Here is an 18903-nt window from a genome sequence, read left to right on the forward strand (position 1 = left end):
GGGGCGGGGTCACTCAGATGTCCCTGGCTGGCCCCGCCCCATACCTATATAAGAACTGTCAGACTGTCTCCTGCATTCAGTTAGTTAGCCTCAGTGGAGAGACAGGGTGACATTTCTTAAATAGGTGAGGGGCGGGGATGATGTCCCCGGCTGGCCCCGCCCCATACCTATATAAGAAATGTCAGCTAGCCTTTTTTTCACAAAGCTGGAAGCCTCGGACGGGAGCGGAACTTTTTTTTTTTCTTTTTTCGGGTCGCCGCCGCCATGATTGACGTTGGATCTACTTCGGGGGACATTGTTTTAATAAAGGACTTGTCAAAGACCCTGTACTGTTTTTTTTACACCACACTGTTTTTTTGTGAATGAGTCGCGGGACCATATACCGCAGACTCCTTCACGTGGGGGGGGGGCGGGATCTGGGGGCCCCCTTATTAAAGGGGGCTTCCAGATTCTGATAAGCCCCCCACCCGCAGACCCCCACAATCACCGGCCAGGGTTGTGGGGAAGAGGCCCTTGTCCTCATCGACATGGGGACAAGGTGCTTTGGGGGGGAGCCTCCCCTGCCTCAAAGCACCCCCCCATGTTGAGGGCATGTGGCCTGGTATGGTTCAGGAGGGGGGGGCGCTCGCTCGTCCCCCCCCCTTTCCTGACCTGCCGGGCTGCATGCTCGGATAAGGGTCTGGTATGGATATTGAGGGGGTCCCCACGCTGTTTTTTTTTTTTTTAATTTCGGCGTGGAGTTCCCCCTTAATATCCATACCAGACCCGAAGGGCTTGGTATGGATGAGAGGGGGGACCCACGCTGTTTTTTATTTACTATGGTGCTGGTTTTTAAATGTAATTCTCCCTTTTTTTTCTTCACTATAGCTCAGAAATTCACCTGTCACTTCCCCCAGCTAAAAGAGAACGTTTTCTTGGAATTTATATCCCTAAAGGAAACAATGTTTACTTTGAGTTTATTAAAAGATACAAAGTTTTCAGTAACTTCGGGGAAAGTGACTTCTAAGCTTGTGAACTATAGTGAAGATAAAAAAAAGGCTGGCATCTGCATTTGAAAATCGGCGCCGACATACACTTTGTATTGCGAAAAAAATTATTAACAATTGTGTAAACCGAGGCATTATTTTCAATGGATTTTCAGTCGTAAACCGAAAATTACGTTAACCGAGGCGTTGGTAAACTGAGGTACGCCTGTACTAGTATTGCAATCCTTTGTATTGGGCTACATAGAACCAACATACATCTGAACTGGCAACATAGCACAACATTTGTGCCACATTTGAGATATCTGGCTAGTTACACTGACCTTGCCCAGGGACCTAGGATTGATTCACAACACAGAAATACAGGCAAGTTTAGTGTTCAACAGCTCTGTGGATTAGTGGTTAGCACTACTGTCTCACAACGCTAGGGTTGTTGGTTTGAATCCCAACCACAGCAATGAATTTGCATGATCTCTGTGTGACTACCCTAACATACATGTGCTGGTGGCAGCATCTTTGCTTTCTGTTTAAATGATCCCTAGAATGTGAGTTAGAATGAGGCCTTGTCTGTTCAAACACCTTTAAAGTAGCACCTAATGTGAATGTGAAACCATGGGATGAGATAAGGGCCTGGACTAATGATTGATTGGATAATGCTGGTTTGCACTCCACGTCCTTTGGGAAAGTTTGTCAAGAAGAGTGAGCAAAAGAAGTGGATTTAAAAAAAAAAAAAAAATTATGGCATGGAGTCCCTCCCCCCCCCCCCCAAATCCATAACAGACCCTTATCTGAGCATGCAGATACCGCATGCCTTCAAAGATTTATTTTCTTTGTTTAATTGCCTGCTTGGTTCACACTAGATGTGATTTAAAATTGTGCTTTTTGTTGGCAATTTCACCGTGTTTTCTGTAGATTTACCAATGAGTTATTGCGTTGTCAATTGTGTTTTGCATTGCGATTTCTATTGTAGTCTATATGTGAAATCGCTACAAAATGCTGAAAAAATTAGACAAGAACTACTTTTGAAATTGTGCTGCAGCAAATCGCTTACGTTAAGACACTCACATCCACATTCATTAGATCGGATATCAGGTACAATTTCAATTCCCAAATCGCACCTGAAATCGTGCACCCTGGATGCAACTTGGCATGCGATTTGCATGGCATGCGACTTGCAAATTGTATGCCAAGTGGCACCCTATTGTCTACTATTATAGCAGTCACATGGGTGCGATTCCAACACTGATTTCTAAAGTAGTACATGTACTACTTTTATGACGATTTGCATAGATATCTGTGTCAGATGTCTTGCAAATCGTAAGGAAATCAGCATCTTCACTGTACGTCGCACAATTTCTAAATCGGCTTTGATGTGACCGCGGTGTAAGGCCTTTTTATGTTTGATTTCCTGAGTGTTTTTCCGATTTATGGGAAACGCCACATACTAGCAAAATTGAATTGACATTTTCAGTATTGCATGCAAGATGTGGTCATGTGACTGCCTTAACTCATGCGATAATCTGGAGTGAATTGTGCCCATAGGGCCAAGAAATATTGCCAATAGGGTTCCCTTTCACATTCCTGTTCAATGTTCTGTTGTATGCTGCACAGGTACACTTCACTGTGGCTTTCTTTCTGACTCTGATTTGTGTGGCCTGTATACCAAGGGTTAACACAGGTGGGAAGATAATTGATCAGGTGCAAACACTTTCTCTGACCAAATGAATGACAGTGGTGGGTGTGGCCTACCTTATATATAGAGATGCAGTAGTGGGTGATTTTTGCCTGGTATAGGCACATTATTTTTGCATGTCCTTGTCTGTGGTGGTTTGGGGAGGAAGAGATATTGTGGTGAATTGCCCCAGGCCACACTCACACTGTGTTTTGATGTGGGCTGTAAATGTTTTGCATGTTCTTCCTTCTAAGGTGTGTTTGTGCGTTATTGTACAATGATTGTGTTTATTATCTTTGCATTGTAATCCTAACACATGTCCATTGCTCTGCTCTTCCAAGTTTGCTTTATTTAGAATGAAATGCAGTTTTCAGACAAACATGGTGAGAAATGTATGTGTGGGGGAGGTGTTTATATTTTGGCATGTCCTGTATTTTTATATTGATATTTCGATCTGCAGCTTGTTTTGTGAATAAGCCCAAGTGATATTAACCATTTGTTTCCTGCTGTAACCTGTGAAAGCACAGTTCATTATAAGTATAATCTTTTAGATTGTAAGCTCTTATGAGCAGGACCGTTCTATTTTAGCAACATCAATCCTGCTTTTTTTTTTTTCCCACACCAAGATATTGAATGTAGCTTTTTGTTGCTGTCCAAATAAATGTGGAATGTGTATTTGATCAATAAACATTTGTACTATGTATTTTTTGGCGGGATTATTTCATGTTCTAGTTGTATGTTGCACAGTGGCTAAATGGTTAGTACTTCCACCTGGCACTACTAGGGTCGTTGGTTCAAATCCCAGCCATGGCACCTCCTGCCTGGAGGTTGCATGTTCTCCCTGTGCCTGAGTTTCCTCCGGGTACTCCGGTTTCCTCACAGACTCTAAAGACATGCTGGTAGGTTAATTGGATCCTGTCAAAATTGGTCCTAGTATAGGTATGAATGTAAGTTAGGGCTCTTAGTACGCCCCTTGAGGGTTAGGGACTGATGTGAATTTAACACATCTATATGTAAAGCGCTGTGTAAATTAAGAGCGCTATATAAGTATCTGAAATGTACTAGCACCCCTAACACTTATTTTTGCTAGCTATATAATATGTCCAAATCTTCCTTGTTAGAGCGCACATGTGCAAGTATGTCCAAAATAACAAACCAAAAGCCCCCTATGGCACGACAAGACCATGTTATGTACCAATGAATAGGTTGTGTTCAATGTGCAGCTAGCTATTCTTTTTCTACAATTCTCTTAACCGTAATAAATTGGGCCCCCAATTTATGTTGACTTTGGGCCTTTACTGGCAAATATATATTCGCCAATGTCATATACACACAGTATAGCTGCAAGCATACATTCACCAATGCCAAATCTACAATAGAACTGCAAACATATATTTGCGAATGTCATATACACAATGGAGCTGCATGTAAAATTGCTATGGTGCACAAATAAACGCCAAGATGGCTGTTGGAGGAGGCGCTAGAGCAGCTGTCATACCGGAAATGTCATGATGTTTGCGGAAGGACGTTTGCACACACCCGGAAGTGTGAGCGGATGGGAGTGTAGTTAGGAGAGTTTAGTGGTAATTTGCAAGTCTATTTTTTAGTTTTGTGAATTGTTCGTTTGTGGAATTCCAGACCACATCTAGACATGGCGAGATCGTTGTTCTCCACAGAGGAGCTGATCCTGATTTGCTGGGGAAACATTACTAATAATTGTTGTATTTTCAGTTGAAAACATGTCCAATTCCTAGATCCATTGAGGTACATAGCAGAGGTTCAAGGTTCTTTCTAACTATACAGGTGGCACAGACACAAGCATACACCCAGGGTCACTGTTAGATATCATGGGGCCCCGTACAGCATACCTGACAGCCCCCCACCACCAGAGAAAATATCCAAATTATATTTATGGTAAAAATACACTAAAAACATTATTAATGGACATAATCCCAACCATATTCCTGTGAAATCTAAATGATAAAACTGTACTGAGTTCATAAATAAACTGTGTGTGTGTAATTGAGGTGTAACTGAGGTTTTGGGGCTCATGGGTGCTGTGGCCTGTAGAATGGGAATCAGTGGTTTGTCTTTGTGGCTATCGCCATTTGCAGGCAACCTATGTTACACTATGGAATTAAGCGGGTCATAATTTGACAAGCATATGGGTGCAGGTGTACAGACAGTGAGCATTCAGGGCCACTTCCCCACGCCTTCACACCTGTCAGATTAAAACCTGTGTTCATACAGCTGCTGTGTCCATAGTGTAACAGGTGGCTCTAGCCACATAAACAACCCACTCATTCATGCTGTACAGGCCAGAGGACCTGTGTGAATGGGGCATTTTTTACGTTTTTTTTTCCTCAGCTCATTAATTTCAATGGCCTGCCTAATGTATGGGAACATGCAAAAATACTGCAGGCATATTATTTTAAAAGTGTGTTGAGCCTAACCATGCACATCTGCAAAGGGCATTGCATTTCTTTGCTATGCTGGAAATGTGTGTTCTTGCATGCGTTTCTGCACCACCAATGGTGTGAACAAGTCTTAAGGGCCAGTTCACACTATAGAAACAGTCTAGATGTGTTCCTGATGCGTTTTTGCATGCCCTTTTGGCATGCATGTTTTAGTGTGTTCCAGTACATTTTGGATGCATTTTGGACAGGTTGCATTGCATTTTTGTATCCCTTCCAGTTAGTTTTTTCTACTTTCTTTTTATTCAATTTAATTAGGGACATGTGCGTTTTAGTACATTCAAGGACGTTTCAATGTGTTCCAGTACAGTTCTGTGCAGAAACAATGCAGCGTGGTCAACTTTGTTTACAGCACCTGCAATGCACTGAAAATGCAAGCGCTGATGTGAACTATGACATTGACAACCATATAACCTTCTTTCTGTGCGTTTGTGATGCCGAAAAAGCAACTGAAATACATGTAGTGTGAACTGGTCCTAAAGATTATTAGAGGTAAGGGAACGGGACTGACCAGGGATTGTGAATTCAATCAGACTAGTGGTGATATACAATCAGCAATCGTATAATAATGTGAGATCTGAGCTGTAGCTGATAGAAAATGAGACACATTCACTTGATCAGTAAATAGTTAAAAAGAGTGGGGCGGTGATCCATAGATTTGCATATGGGACAGGTGATGATGGGGTGGGGGAGGGGGTCAAGTTGTATAAGGAGACAGATTTAAAAGAAGAGAAAAAAGTTACAATGAAATATACACAGCATGAAACGTGCACATTTCCTAATTGGCAGAAGAACAGGACACAGGTAACATTCATCCACTTTCTAGTAATTAGACAAAATCATAATTAATCAATATTCCTGGCACTGACACAACCCAGAAATTGATCTCCATTTTTTTAACGTTCATAAATGTCAAGGAGCTTATAATCTAAGGGCAGAAACTCAGCCATGTAACTAGGTCCAATGAACCTAACAGCATGTCTTTTAAGTGTTGGGAGAAACACATCCATACAGGGAAAGCATGCAAACTTGGATGTAGCCATGACTGGGATTAGAACCCATGACCCAAGTGCTGTAAGTTCTGAGCTCTAACCACTAAACCACTGTGGGAGACACAGTTTGCGATACAAAGTAGAATAGTTTAAAAATGATAAAGCGAGCGCTGGTCAAATGATATAGACTACTAAAATGGTATTACACAAGATAAATATAACCATGAACAGTAGTGCATGAACTTGTGAAAGGTCATCCACCCCCTGTGAAAGTGTATTACACTATTAAGCACCTTTCTGGCTCCTGTGGCTGAGCTAATTCCTCCCCAGGACCATTTGGGCACCCACCCTGATGGATGGATGGATGGAGCTGGATGACTAACCCATAGCTGCCAGCATACCGCTGCACCCCCAGATGTGTGATGTGTATAACCCATGCGCATTAATACTTTTGTTCTGGTGAGTGTAGACCAGTCCCAAGGGTGGTTTACCTTTCACGAGTTCATGCACTACTGTCCGTCACGGACAGACCACACGTGCCATTCATAGGCACTCTCTGAGTTGGTACTCTCACACGAAGGACATTCCATTATTCAGGAATGATTATATGAACTTATTTTAGCACCATTTACCATTTTACATCATTATTGCAATTCTTTGCACTTTTTGGTTTTTACATGCGTTCATTATTGATCACATGCATTTATAGCGCTGCACTTGTCTTTAACATAGAATAGTTACGTGATTAAAGAGAATGAAGATATATAATTATATTGGGATTTGAGATATAAGTGTGAAAATGTTTAACATTTGAAAATAGAATGTATGACATTCATTCGTAAATGCATTAGTTTCCTGATCATTTTGGAGAAACAGCAAAAAAAAAAAAAAAAATTCTAATATAGGTGTACTATTTGTTATTCTAAATTTTCTCTTTTGCTAAGACAAAAACGCCAATGCTAATAAAGCTCGCGCTTGTGCGCCATCTAGCGAACATATCCGGTGTTGCACCTAAAAATGTGACAGACCTGATTCCACATTTACTAATAGCAAAGTAGACGTTGGTTAATGAGATTGCTAGACGCCGCTCAGAAGACTGACAGGTCTTGATTGATTTAACTGAGTCTGCCTGAATGGTCAGAGTCTGATAGTAGACTCACATCTTAGTGAATCAGGGCCATTCTGTCTGTAGGAGACAGGGTTTTCTCAATCCTCCGTGCCGCGCTACCTCTCACCATTATCCAACTTTTTTCTCTGCTTCAGCCCTTGAGAAGCATAGGGGCGTGGTAATTGCTTTTAGAAGCAATCTGCTGTTTACTTGCAACCTGGAAATTGCTGATTCCACCGGCAGGTATTCGCTCCTCCGGGGAACCTTTTGGGACCAGGAGGTGACCCTGGTGGGTTATTACGTGCCAAATAGATTTCAACATAAATTTTTTTTCTCACTTGTTGAAGGTGATTTCGCACCACCAATGTGGTATTCTATTATTGCTGGGCGATTCGAATGTTGCTCTTAATTCATCTGTCGATCGCCGTTACCCGACGGGAGGGACCCCTAATCACGACCTTTCTCAGGAATCTAAATTGCGTGATACGCTGCAAGCTTATGGGTTGGTAGACGTCTGGTGGGAAATGCATCCCACGTCGCGGGAATACACTTTTTATTCGGCCAATTGAGCTTTTGTAGGATAGATCACATTCTCATTTCCTTCCAACATTTATCTTTAATTCAAAAGATTGTCATCTCAACCTCCCCCTGGTCTGATCATGACCCACTGGTCTTTTCACTGTGTCTTTCTGATATGGCTCGGTCCTCTTTTTTTGTGGAGACTCAACGAATCCCTGCTAACCACTCGGGCTTCTTGCTCCCAGGTTCTTTTGCACATTCAATCCTATTTTACGGACAATGTTGGTTCTGTATCCTTGGCCGTGGGAGGCTCACAAAGCCACCATTAGGGGTCATTTGATTCAGATCGCCTCATCCAGGAAACGGGCCAGAGAAAGGAGGATGTTGGAATTGACCTCGGGATTGGCCATGGTGGACGCTACTTGGAAAGCCTGCCCGACTACGGCCAACAGGAAGCCTCGGGATGTGGTGGCTGCTGAACTTGATCTTCTCTCCACTACACGTGCTGAGAAGGCATTACGTTGGGCCGGACACAGGTTTTATACAAGCGCCAATAAACCAGGGCCAATGTTGGCCAAGAAACTTAATTTGCATAAACCTATTCAACTCCGAATGAGGGGCGGTGGCCTTACCTCGGACCCTGTGAAGATTACACATAGATTTGCGGATTTTCTGTCCTCTCTATACCAAAAACTGAACACCTTTTGTCACTGAACATGCTGATAGTTTTTCTGCTGAGCTGAACCTACCCTCTTTATCCGTTGCAGCCCGAGATGCCCTGAATGCAGATATCTCTGAATTCTACCAAGCCATCAAATCTTTGAAGGCCTCCAAGGCTCCAGGCGCAGATGGATTTTCTGGGCTTTACTATTTTGCCACCGTTCTGGTTCCTCACTCGATGGCCTCTTTCAATTCCTTGAAGCAGGGTTCATTACTATGATCCCTAAGAAAACTGAAGATGCTTTTGAACCGCAAGCTTTCAGACCGATCTTGCTGCTAAATGTGGACTTGAAGATTTTGGGAAAGATTCTGAGCACCCGAATTAACAAGTATCTACTCTCCCTTATTCATCGAGATCAGGTTGGCTTCATTCCAGGATGATAAGCTGCTGATAACATCCGTAAAGTCATCCATCTCATTCATATTTTACATTGTCGCAGGGTAGCAGAGTTCCCTTTTATCCCTGGACATCTATAAAGCATTCGATTCACTTTCTTGGGAATATTTGACATATACGCTATCTAGATGGGGGTTTGGTGACGCATTTCTGGCATGGATCTCAGCTTTTATATTCGTCTCCCTCGGCCTCTGTTAAATATGCAGGTTTTTTCCCCTCATCCTTCCCTATTTAAAGGGGCACAAGACAGGAATGCCCATTATCACCTGCTCTTTTTGTTCTCGCTCTTGAACCTTTAGCTGCAGCCATTTGAAATCACCCGGATATTTATGGTGTACCCTATGCCAGCACTCAACTTTTATGCGGATGATGCCCTTTTGGTTTTAACTAATCCTCTCATCACTCTCACCAATCTCTAGGTCATATTGGACCGTTTTTCGACTATATCTGGCCTCAGCATCAATTTGTCTAAAACCACGGCATTGAATATTACGCTCCCTGCCGACCTGGTTGAACGGTTGCAGACACAATTTCCCTATCGTTGGGCATCCCATTCTCTGGCTTATCTTGGCGTTACACTTACTTCCTCCTACTCTACTTTATTTTCTGCTAATTATTACCCATTATTGCGCTCTGTTACTTCCCTGCTTCATTCTTGGCAGTTTCTTTCTTTATCTTGGATTGACCGGATACATGCTGTCAAGATGACTATCTTGCCGAAGATCCTGTACTTTTTCTGCACTCTTCCTATTCAGGTCCCTGCACTTTTTCTTTGTGTATTGCAAAGCCGGATTCTCAGTTTTATTTAGACTCATAAACGTCCCAGAGTGCCTAGAGCCACTCTATATACTGACAGATTACAGGGAGGTTTAGGAGTTCCACGCGTTTCTAGGTATTACTTGGCGGCTCAGATTTCCCAGTTGTCTATGCTTCATGCCACAATAGATATCCCGTTATGGGTACTCTTGAAATTACCCAACTGTGCTCCGCTTTCCTTAACCACGCTGCTTTGGCCTAAGTTATGCCCTCCGGACTTGAGCCCTATCATGCTTCACAGTTTAGGAACCTGGGATTCTGTTAAATATTCGGGTAATTTGATTTCATCATTTCTACCTCTTTTGCCGATAACGCATAGTCCTTTATTTCCGTCAGGCCTAGAACATCCCCCTTCTTTCTCTTGGTGGACCTCCCATGGCTTTGTTATTGTACATGACTTTCTGAACGCTCATACGTTTCCTTCATGGGAGTCTCTTCGAGAATCAAGGGGGGTCCCGCTACGGGAATATTATCGGTATTTGCAATTGCGCCACTGGGTCCTATCCCTCCGTCGTACTTCTACATACCCTTACTGCAAAACATCCTTTGAACACGTTTGTCAGCACTCCCCAGGGTCCCCTGGTCTCATTTCTGTAATTTATGCCTCCCTTAACAGTAGGTCCTCCTCACCATCCCTGTCTTATGTCTCTCAATGGGAGCAAGATCTGGGTGGCTCGATTGCAGCGGAGGATTGGTGTAGGGCCTGGGGGATGGTGGCCAAATGTTCAATACAGTCACTCTTGAGGCAGCCTACAAAGTTCGCCTGCGGTGGTACTGGGCCCCGGTTCGGATTGCTCACTTTAATCCGACTGGCGGAGATAGATGTTTCCGGAACTGTGGTCTACGCGGGGACGTCTTCCACATTTGGTGGTCGTGCCCGCGATTGACAGGCTTCTGGTCTAGGGTTTTTGGTTTGCTACAATCGCTATTTCACATTACGGTCTGTAGGGATGCAAGGGTGGCCCTTCTGCACTGCCCAATTTTGGGTCTGTCTAGATCTCAGCAGAAATTGGCATCCTACCTATTTATTTCGGCCAAACGTGCCATAGCTCAAGCTTGGAGAGCCCCTTTGGTTGTCTTCCAAGGGGTGAAGACCCGGATGAATGATATGTTGATCAATGAACAGATGTCTAGCATTCTTCATGATTCTCATCTGAGATTCCTTAAGGTTTGGGAACCTTGGATACGATATTCCTTGCCATCCTTACCCCCTATTAGTTATGGCCTCTTGTAGTTGCTGCCTGTGCTAGCCCTGGATCCGTGATTCTCCTAGTCTTCCTTTCCTCTGTTTTCTTTCTGATTTCTTTTTTTTTTTTTTTTTTTGGTCATTTTTATTTTCTTTTTCCTTTCTGCTAACCTTTTTTCTTTCCTCTTCTCTTTATGGTATTATGTTGGACTACTGCTGATAATATTTGGTTCGGCTTTTTGCCGTCCTCCCTTGCTGTCATTAGACATTTTGTTATTTGGCTAATACAAGTCAGCAGGATGTATCTGTTTCTGTGTTATTGTTATGCTCGGCCCCTGCATGGTGTATATTGAGCTTGTTGTGTTCCTAAAACAAAACTTTCTTAATAAAAATATTAAAACAGGAAAAAAAAAAGTACAAATATCCCTTAAATCTTATCACTAGCCCAATTTCCTTTACAGAATGAGGAGTTAAGATTTTCTCTGACCCTATTGAAAAGATTTTCTCTCACTCCTTAGCACTGTGATGCTTACAAAAGAAATCTCTCCAAGAAGGACATAGAGACCCTGTCAGTTTTTGATTTTTTTTTTTGCTGCCTAACTGTTCCTTGTTCTATATTGAGACCTGGTTCACACCTATGCAGATTTTTTTCACATGTGTTCTTGATGTGTTTTTAATGCGTTTTTGATGGGTTTTGCATTCTGTGTTTTTGGGATATGTCTGCCGTCTTTCAGGAGAAATCAAAACGCATCAAAAATGCAAGCACTGTGTTTTTGATGCGTTTTTGCTGCATTTCCATTGACGTCTATGGAACCAAAAAAACAACTGCTGTGGGGGAAAAAAAGTTCCTGATATTTTCTAAAACACCTGTAGAAAATGCACAGATGTGAACGTAACCCATAGGAAATCATGTTAAGTGGACTGTAGTGTATTTCTGCAAAACTGAAAATGCACTGAAAAACGCAGGCCTAAGGGCGCATACACACTGAAATGCTGTACGGGAAACCCATGTTTCATGTGCATTTCCCCCACCACATTCAAAATTCACTCTGCTGTGAGTGTCCATATAATCCTAATGGCATCCCAAACACAGTGCGTTTACCTGCACTGCATCAGATGGTGTCACAGTGTTATGCAATCCAGTGCAGTGTGTTTTGTGAAAAGTGGTACATGCATTACTTTTGGTGCAATCCAGTGTGATTTCAGTCCATTCAAATGAATGTGCTGAAAATCACACTGCATTGAGTCACAGAGGAATGGCACAGGAACACAGACTGAGGCCCTGTGTGAATCAGGTGTGAATTGGCCCTAAATGAGATGAAACGTCTTGGCTGGAGTTGGATTTTAGGCAATCTTTCCAGGAAAATCTGAAGCAAAATGCTAAGAGTGACGTTTTCCATATATTTCCTGTTGTAAACAATACATACAAGCTGAAAGAGCTGCTAAATGAATGAATAAATCAATAGTGTGTTACCGTCAATGTGTTTCCACACCAATTGGATCTTGCTGTGGTCATAAAATATGTCACTCTGAAGCCATCGACCTTTTCATTAATATAAATGTAATTGCAGCCCACTGATGGATCCCTCACATGAACTGTGGAAGGGTCGTAACCAAGTGTTTCTAGCTCACATTGCTTCATTGTGACTGTCATGGCATTGTTTTCACAGACAACCGTAGGGTGAAAATCATCACGTGCTGGGAAAATTCAACAAAAGAGTACATATAAATCAATCAGTGGGCAATGCATACAAGAACTGTTCTTTTGCACATGTACATTGATCCTCTCCTCTTACTATTTGTTACTGCTCACAGACACTTTTAGCCATATGGCCCAGTTCCCTAACAAACAACAAACAGAATTCCTAAAGCTCAATATTTTAAAGTGTTACTAAGCCCAGGACCCTGCATTCACTATATCTGGTCTCCTACAGTACACACAACATAGGAATGCAATTATATTAGTAAATATAAACTGCTAAATACCTTTTCTCTTCAGCAGTATATAGCAACCATGTGACTTCTATCAGTGTCCAGCAGAGCACTGGTTAAAGTTTGTGGCAGGAGTTTTCATTCTCCTCTGACTGTCCTATGAAGCTGCATGACCCCTGAACCTCTGTCTGGACAGTGCTGATTGGCCCTGTGCTGATCACATGCACTCTCCCAAGAAAAAAAAACCTCTCTAGCAATATACACCAAACTGAGCATGTGCAGATTGTCTCCTAGAGCTCTGTACTATCAGCAGATGGATTGGGGACAGTAGAAGTAGGGGAGGATCGGGAAGACAGGATCAAACAGACTTTTTACACAATGCTGGGGATTAATCCCTTGGGTTCCACAGTGAATATAACAAGCATGCTTTACTGCATATACAGACTGATTTTACTGTTGTGGGTTTAGTAACACTTTAAGCTCAAGCTGAACCCTCGTTATTTATTACTGTAATTCAGTCAGGCTGTAAAATAGTAATAAATACGGAATTCTTTTACCTTTTTTTTCCAATATAAAAAAAAGCAATGTATTATCCGAATATAATCCAAATTCTTAAGGGAACTACAGCCAGAAATGTGTCATTAGGGCTATTTTGAATTCCCCAATATCTGTCTCAAAAATATCATATAAAATTCATTTGGACACAATGCTGCATGACTTAAATGTTGCCAGTCAAAGTATCACAGTGCTCAATGTGGAAAAATTGTCTGGTAATAAAGAAGGTGAAACATGCCGGTCCCGAACACAAATGGTTTGTTAATTTGTGTATTTTACATCTGCATGGAGTTTGGCTTTAAATTGGATACAAACCCAATTACTAAACGCCATGTGACTTCAAAAGTAATTTTTAATATTCTCATATCTGCCGCTTTCATTAACATAACATTTGGTGTTCCTGCCATAAAAGTCCTGGTTCAGGCACTGCCGATGATGGCTATGAATAAGGTGTTTTACCGAAACGCGTAAGTTGCTGTAACTTGCACACTTCCCTTGACGCGTTTCGTCATTGGAGATCTCTTATGACTAAGTCCAATGACGAAATGCGCCAAGGGAAGTGACGTCAAGACGCGGGGCTTAACCGGAAGTGACCGAGCGGCCATTTTGGATCCTGGAAAGTCTGAGTTAACACACATGTTTGGTGACTCAGAGGATCTCCAGAGGTCTGGCTTGATTTTATCAGATATGATGACAATTTTAAAGATGGAGAATGTAAGCATATAATAAAGTATATATTCTCAATTTTATGCGGATTTACACTATTGTTTATTCCATATATTGGATGGGCATCGTTATTGGAGCATGGTGTTCAGAAGGAATCTGTCTTTGGGATTGGGAGGATCTCTTTGATGGAATACTATATATGAATTCACCCTGCCTAGATCATTACAAGCCCTGTGTTTTTGATATTTGGTAAGGGTATTTATTTGCACACTTTAGAAGTGTACACTTTTTTTCACAAGTCTTCACTGCTTTGTTTTGTTTGATTCACGAGATTGTTTCACTGACACTTACACGGTTGTTCACTTTTGGCACTATTAGTGATCACGAGTGTTTTTGTGTGGATTACACATGCGTTTATATTTGAGTTATTGAAGATAACGCACTATGTGAATCTTTTTCTTTTTCCTGAGGTTTTATGGTCCCATAAACCACTTTGGAGGCTGTTTTGCAACACAATTTTGAGTGACTTTAATTACCGTGCAGGACATTTTGATATTTTGGATTGGGTCTTATATTGTGTTTTTGGAATTTTTGGACACTGTGGGATTATATTTATGCATATTTTGATCAGCTATATAAATACTGTATAATAATAATTGTCACCCTGCCATATGGGCTTCTGATGGAAATTACAAGAGGCATTTCAACACATATTATGCAGGCACAGACCACTGTTGTCACCATAAGCAGAGCCACCTTGTGAAATGCAGTCATCACTGAAGTACATGCATATAGAATAAAATTGCTGCAAAGAGGTTTCAGGAGATCAGCATCACTGAGATGCCACAAGGATTTAACCACTTGCCTACAGGGCACTTATACCCCCTTCCTGCCCAGGGCAATTTTCAGCTTTCAGTGCCGTTGCACTTTGAATAACAATTGCGTGGTCATGCAACACTGTACCCATATGAAATTTGTGTAATTTTTTTTTGAGACAGCGCTTTCTTTTGGTGGTATTTAATCACCTCCTGGGTTTTTTATTTTTTGCTAAACAAACCAAAAACAACTGAAAATTTTGAAAAAAAAGGTTTTTCTTAGTTTTTGAATCTGTAACATCTTTTAGAATAGACAAATGGGACAAAGTAAGAGTAAGAGTGTATTTTATCCTGAACCAGGGGAGATGTGCAAGGATTTTGTGGCTCGGGTCTGTGGGACTAATAATTATTTCATAAATCCATGGGTGGATAATTTAGCAGGGTGGACTGAAGCAATGGGCAGCTCAAGTCCATTCCCGAGAACAGGAGATAATTACACTTTTCATATGTATATGATAAAAGGACTATGTCTAGGGGACACCGAGGCTTTCCCATATTATCCGGCAGTGGGATAAGGAATACATGAGGGGAGGAGGAGAAAATTGGCTTAAATATGCACCTTATTGGTATGACAGGGCAGACAGGAAGATAAAAAGAATAACGGAGAATCCAAAAGATAGACAGGCAGCCAGTCTACATGCCAGTGAGAAAAGCAGGAACAAAAGGACTGTGGTGGCACCCAATATATATCCACCGCCTTATGTTCCAGGTCCTGAAAGGGTACCCAAAATCTACCCGTCCTTTTCGAAGGAAGATGTAGATTTTCTGACGGTGGTTGCTGCACAACAGCGAGTTCATCCCACAGCCCCACCTCGGGCTCCGGCTTTACCCATTGTCAAAGACCAACCAGGACCCCCACCTGAAGGGGCGCCAGGTATACAACACCCAATCCCTGACTTCACACAAGATGAGAAAGCACCTTCTGCCGAGGGAGCAGAAGGAACATCAGGGTCCCTTTTAGTAGACTGGGCAAACAAAACGGGACTGGGAGAGCTCCTTAGTCCTGGATCGGCAGACAGAACTAGGTTAAAAACGGCAAAACAGACCAAGCAATTCCCATTCCTCACAGTAGGAGACACCCTAACAATCAAATGTTTAGAGGTAGAGGATATTGACCGCATCACAAAACACTGTCCCAAACCCACTTCTACACCAGGGGGAACATTAGCATACCTGAAGAAAGCATGGAAACTGGGATTAGAACCCATGACCCAAGTGCTGTAAGTTCTGAGCTCTAACCACTAAACCACTGTGGGAAACACAGTTTGAGATACAATGTAGAATAGTTACATTGTTTAAAAATGATAAAGCGAACACTGGTCAAATGATATAGACTACTAAAATGCTATTACACAAGATAAATATAACCACGAACAGTAGTGCATGAACTCGTGAAAGGTCATCCACCCCTGTGACAGTGTACTACACTATTAAGCACCTTTCTGGCTCCTGTGGCTGAGCTAATTCCTCCCCAGGACCATTTGGGCACCCACCCTGATGGATGGATGGATGGATGGAGCTGAATGACTAACCCATAGCTGCCAGCATACCGCTGCACCCCCAGATGTGTGATGTGTATAACCCATGCGCATTAATACTTTTGTTCTGGTGAGTGTAGACCAGTCCCAAGGGTGGTTTACCTTTCACGAGTTCATGCACTACTGCCGTCACGGAGAGACCACACGTGCCATTCATAGGCACTCGCTGAGTTGGTACTCTGACATGAAGGACATTCCATTATTCAGGAATGATTATATGAACTTATTTTACCACCATTTATCATTTTACATCATTGTTGCAATTCTTTGCACTTTTTGGTTTTTACATGCGTTCATTATTGATCACATGCATTTATAGCGCTGCACTTGTCTTTAACATAAAATAGTTACGTGATTAAAGAGAATGAAGATATATAATTATATTGGGATTTGAGATATAAGTGTGAAAATGTTTAACATTTGAAAATAGAATGTATGACATTCATTAGTAAATGCATTAGTTTCCTGATCATTTTGGAGAAACAGAAAAAAAAAAAAAATTCTAATATAGGTGTACTATTTGTTATTCTAAATATTCTCTTTTACTAAGACAAAAACGCCAATGCTAATAAAGCTCGCGCTTGTGCGCCATCTAGTGAACATATCTGGTATTGCACCTAAAAATGTGCCAGATCTGATTCCACATTTACTAATAGCAAAGTAGACGTTGGTTAATGAGATTGCTAGACGCCGCTCAGAAGACTGACAGGTCTTGATTGATTTAATTGAGTCTGCCTGAATGGTCAGAATCTGATAGTAGACTCACGTCTTAGTGAATCAGGGCCAAGGTGTCAAAGAAAAAACTACAATGGTGTAAAGCAAGTGTTTGAATATCTGGGTTTTGTGCTTACAAAGGGGGAAAGGAAAGTCGGTGCAAAAAGAGTTGCGGCTCTTCTGGGTCTTGCCCGCCCACAAACCAAGAAAGACATGCTCTCCTTTCTTGGAGCCATTGGTTATTGCCGCCAGTGGATACCTGACTGTTCCTACTGTGATGGATTTGGTAAAATGCCTATTTCATTTCCTATTGAATATATAAATATATATATATATATATATATATATATATATATATATATATATATATATATATATACGCTATTTCTATACGTTTTTTAAATATTTACTTTTATACTTTAATACATATGTTGTGTGAATATTTTCTGCCTGCTGGGCTTTGTGGTACTATAAGAAATCCTTGCTTAAGAAATGTTTGCTCACACACACAGACCCCCTTCCACCGTGTGATTTGGGAAACAAAGGAATGTTTTTCTTCTCTATGAGATAAGACTGAAGAAGATCACACCTATACCATGATGGAGATTGTTTTCGTGTGGAAATGACCAATCAAAGACTAATATAATGCTTATGCTGTTGTCACATGACTCTCGCATCATTCTGCATATATAAGCTCACTTTCTCATTATAATAAACTAGAAGTATTCATAGACTGAACTTGTGTGTCAGCGTGAGTCCCTTCCAATGTGCGCACATTTCAAAGCTAGCGTCATAAATTTTGGACAGGAACAGATAAGCAGTGGACGATTTCAGTCCGTGACTAAAGCAATTGGTGCCAAGAAACCCGGGAATTGAGTAATGAACCTGCAGCCAGCCGACATGAAAAGGGCATTAGCTGTCAGTCAAACTGGACAGGCCGGAGATTGATCACCTCTGGTGCATGGTAAGATATATTTTGCTATCTTACCATTGCTTATCCTGTCTTTGTTGTTGATTCATACCTGTGCCTAGTACGGCTGCTAAAGGTCACTAAAGGCAGGTAACCTTGTATGCCCGGAGTTTATTTAAATATACCTGCATGTGCTTATCTGTTACCTGGGTCTCTGTTGTGTGTTTTTATGTATCAGTCTTGAGGTGGAAGAGGAGTGGACCTACTGAGGGTTTTGACACATAATTTCTCTGGGTGTGTGGTAACCTTGTGTGTTGACCACAACAGAGGAGGTGTCGGATATGCGTCACGGTAGTGTGACAGCGGGTGCCGTAACTGTTTGTGTGGGTTACGATGATTTACTCAGTGATCTGTACTCATAGCCCACCAAGATAGACTGCTATGTTATGTCCTAAATGTGTGTCTGTAAGTTAATGTTTGCCATTCATAACAGAAGGTTGGGGTTTGTTAAGGGTTAAGGAAAGTCTGTACAGCAGCCTGTGAAGTGTCTTAGATTCCTGTTCGGAAGGACCAGAGACAGAAGGAGATGGGCCAGACGCTGATAAGACCCCTAGAAAGGAATGTTAGCACGTGACCTGGTTGCACAGAAGGAAGTGAAGCAGTTAAAAAGTTATCTAAAGTAGCGAAAGTTTGTAAGCTGAAGGTCAGGACTGGTATAAATCATTGTAGGAACAGAGAGGAATGTTATGTGAAAAAAGGTTTGCTGAACGTGACAGAAGCTTGGTAAAAAAACTGTAAAAGCGTTGCATAAAGGATAGTTGGAAGAAATTCAAGAAAATGGCAATT

At 41.7% G+C, this 18903-nt stretch overlaps 1 protein-coding gene across 1 annotated transcript in view; it reads right to left on the reverse strand.

Moving 5' to 3' along the window:
* The window catches only part of LOC149439323 (uromodulin-like), an 82339-nt gene that overhangs the window by 28488 nt on the left and 34948 nt on the right, over nucleotides 1-18903 (reverse strand). The window contains exon 5 of the mRNA XM_089659207.1: nucleotides 12342-12565. Within this exon, the coding sequence (XP_089515333.1) occupies nucleotides 12342-12565 (224 nt within the window). The remainder of the gene's footprint in view (nucleotides 1-12341; nucleotides 12566-18903) is intronic.

The sequence above is a fragment of the Staurois parvus genome, unplaced genomic scaffold (assembly GCF_062004578.1).
Source record: "Staurois parvus isolate SC_StPar_1 unplaced genomic scaffold, SC_StPar_1.0 ptg001134l, whole genome shotgun sequence".
NCBI lineage: Eukaryota > Metazoa > Chordata > Amphibia > Anura > Ranidae > Staurois > Staurois parvus.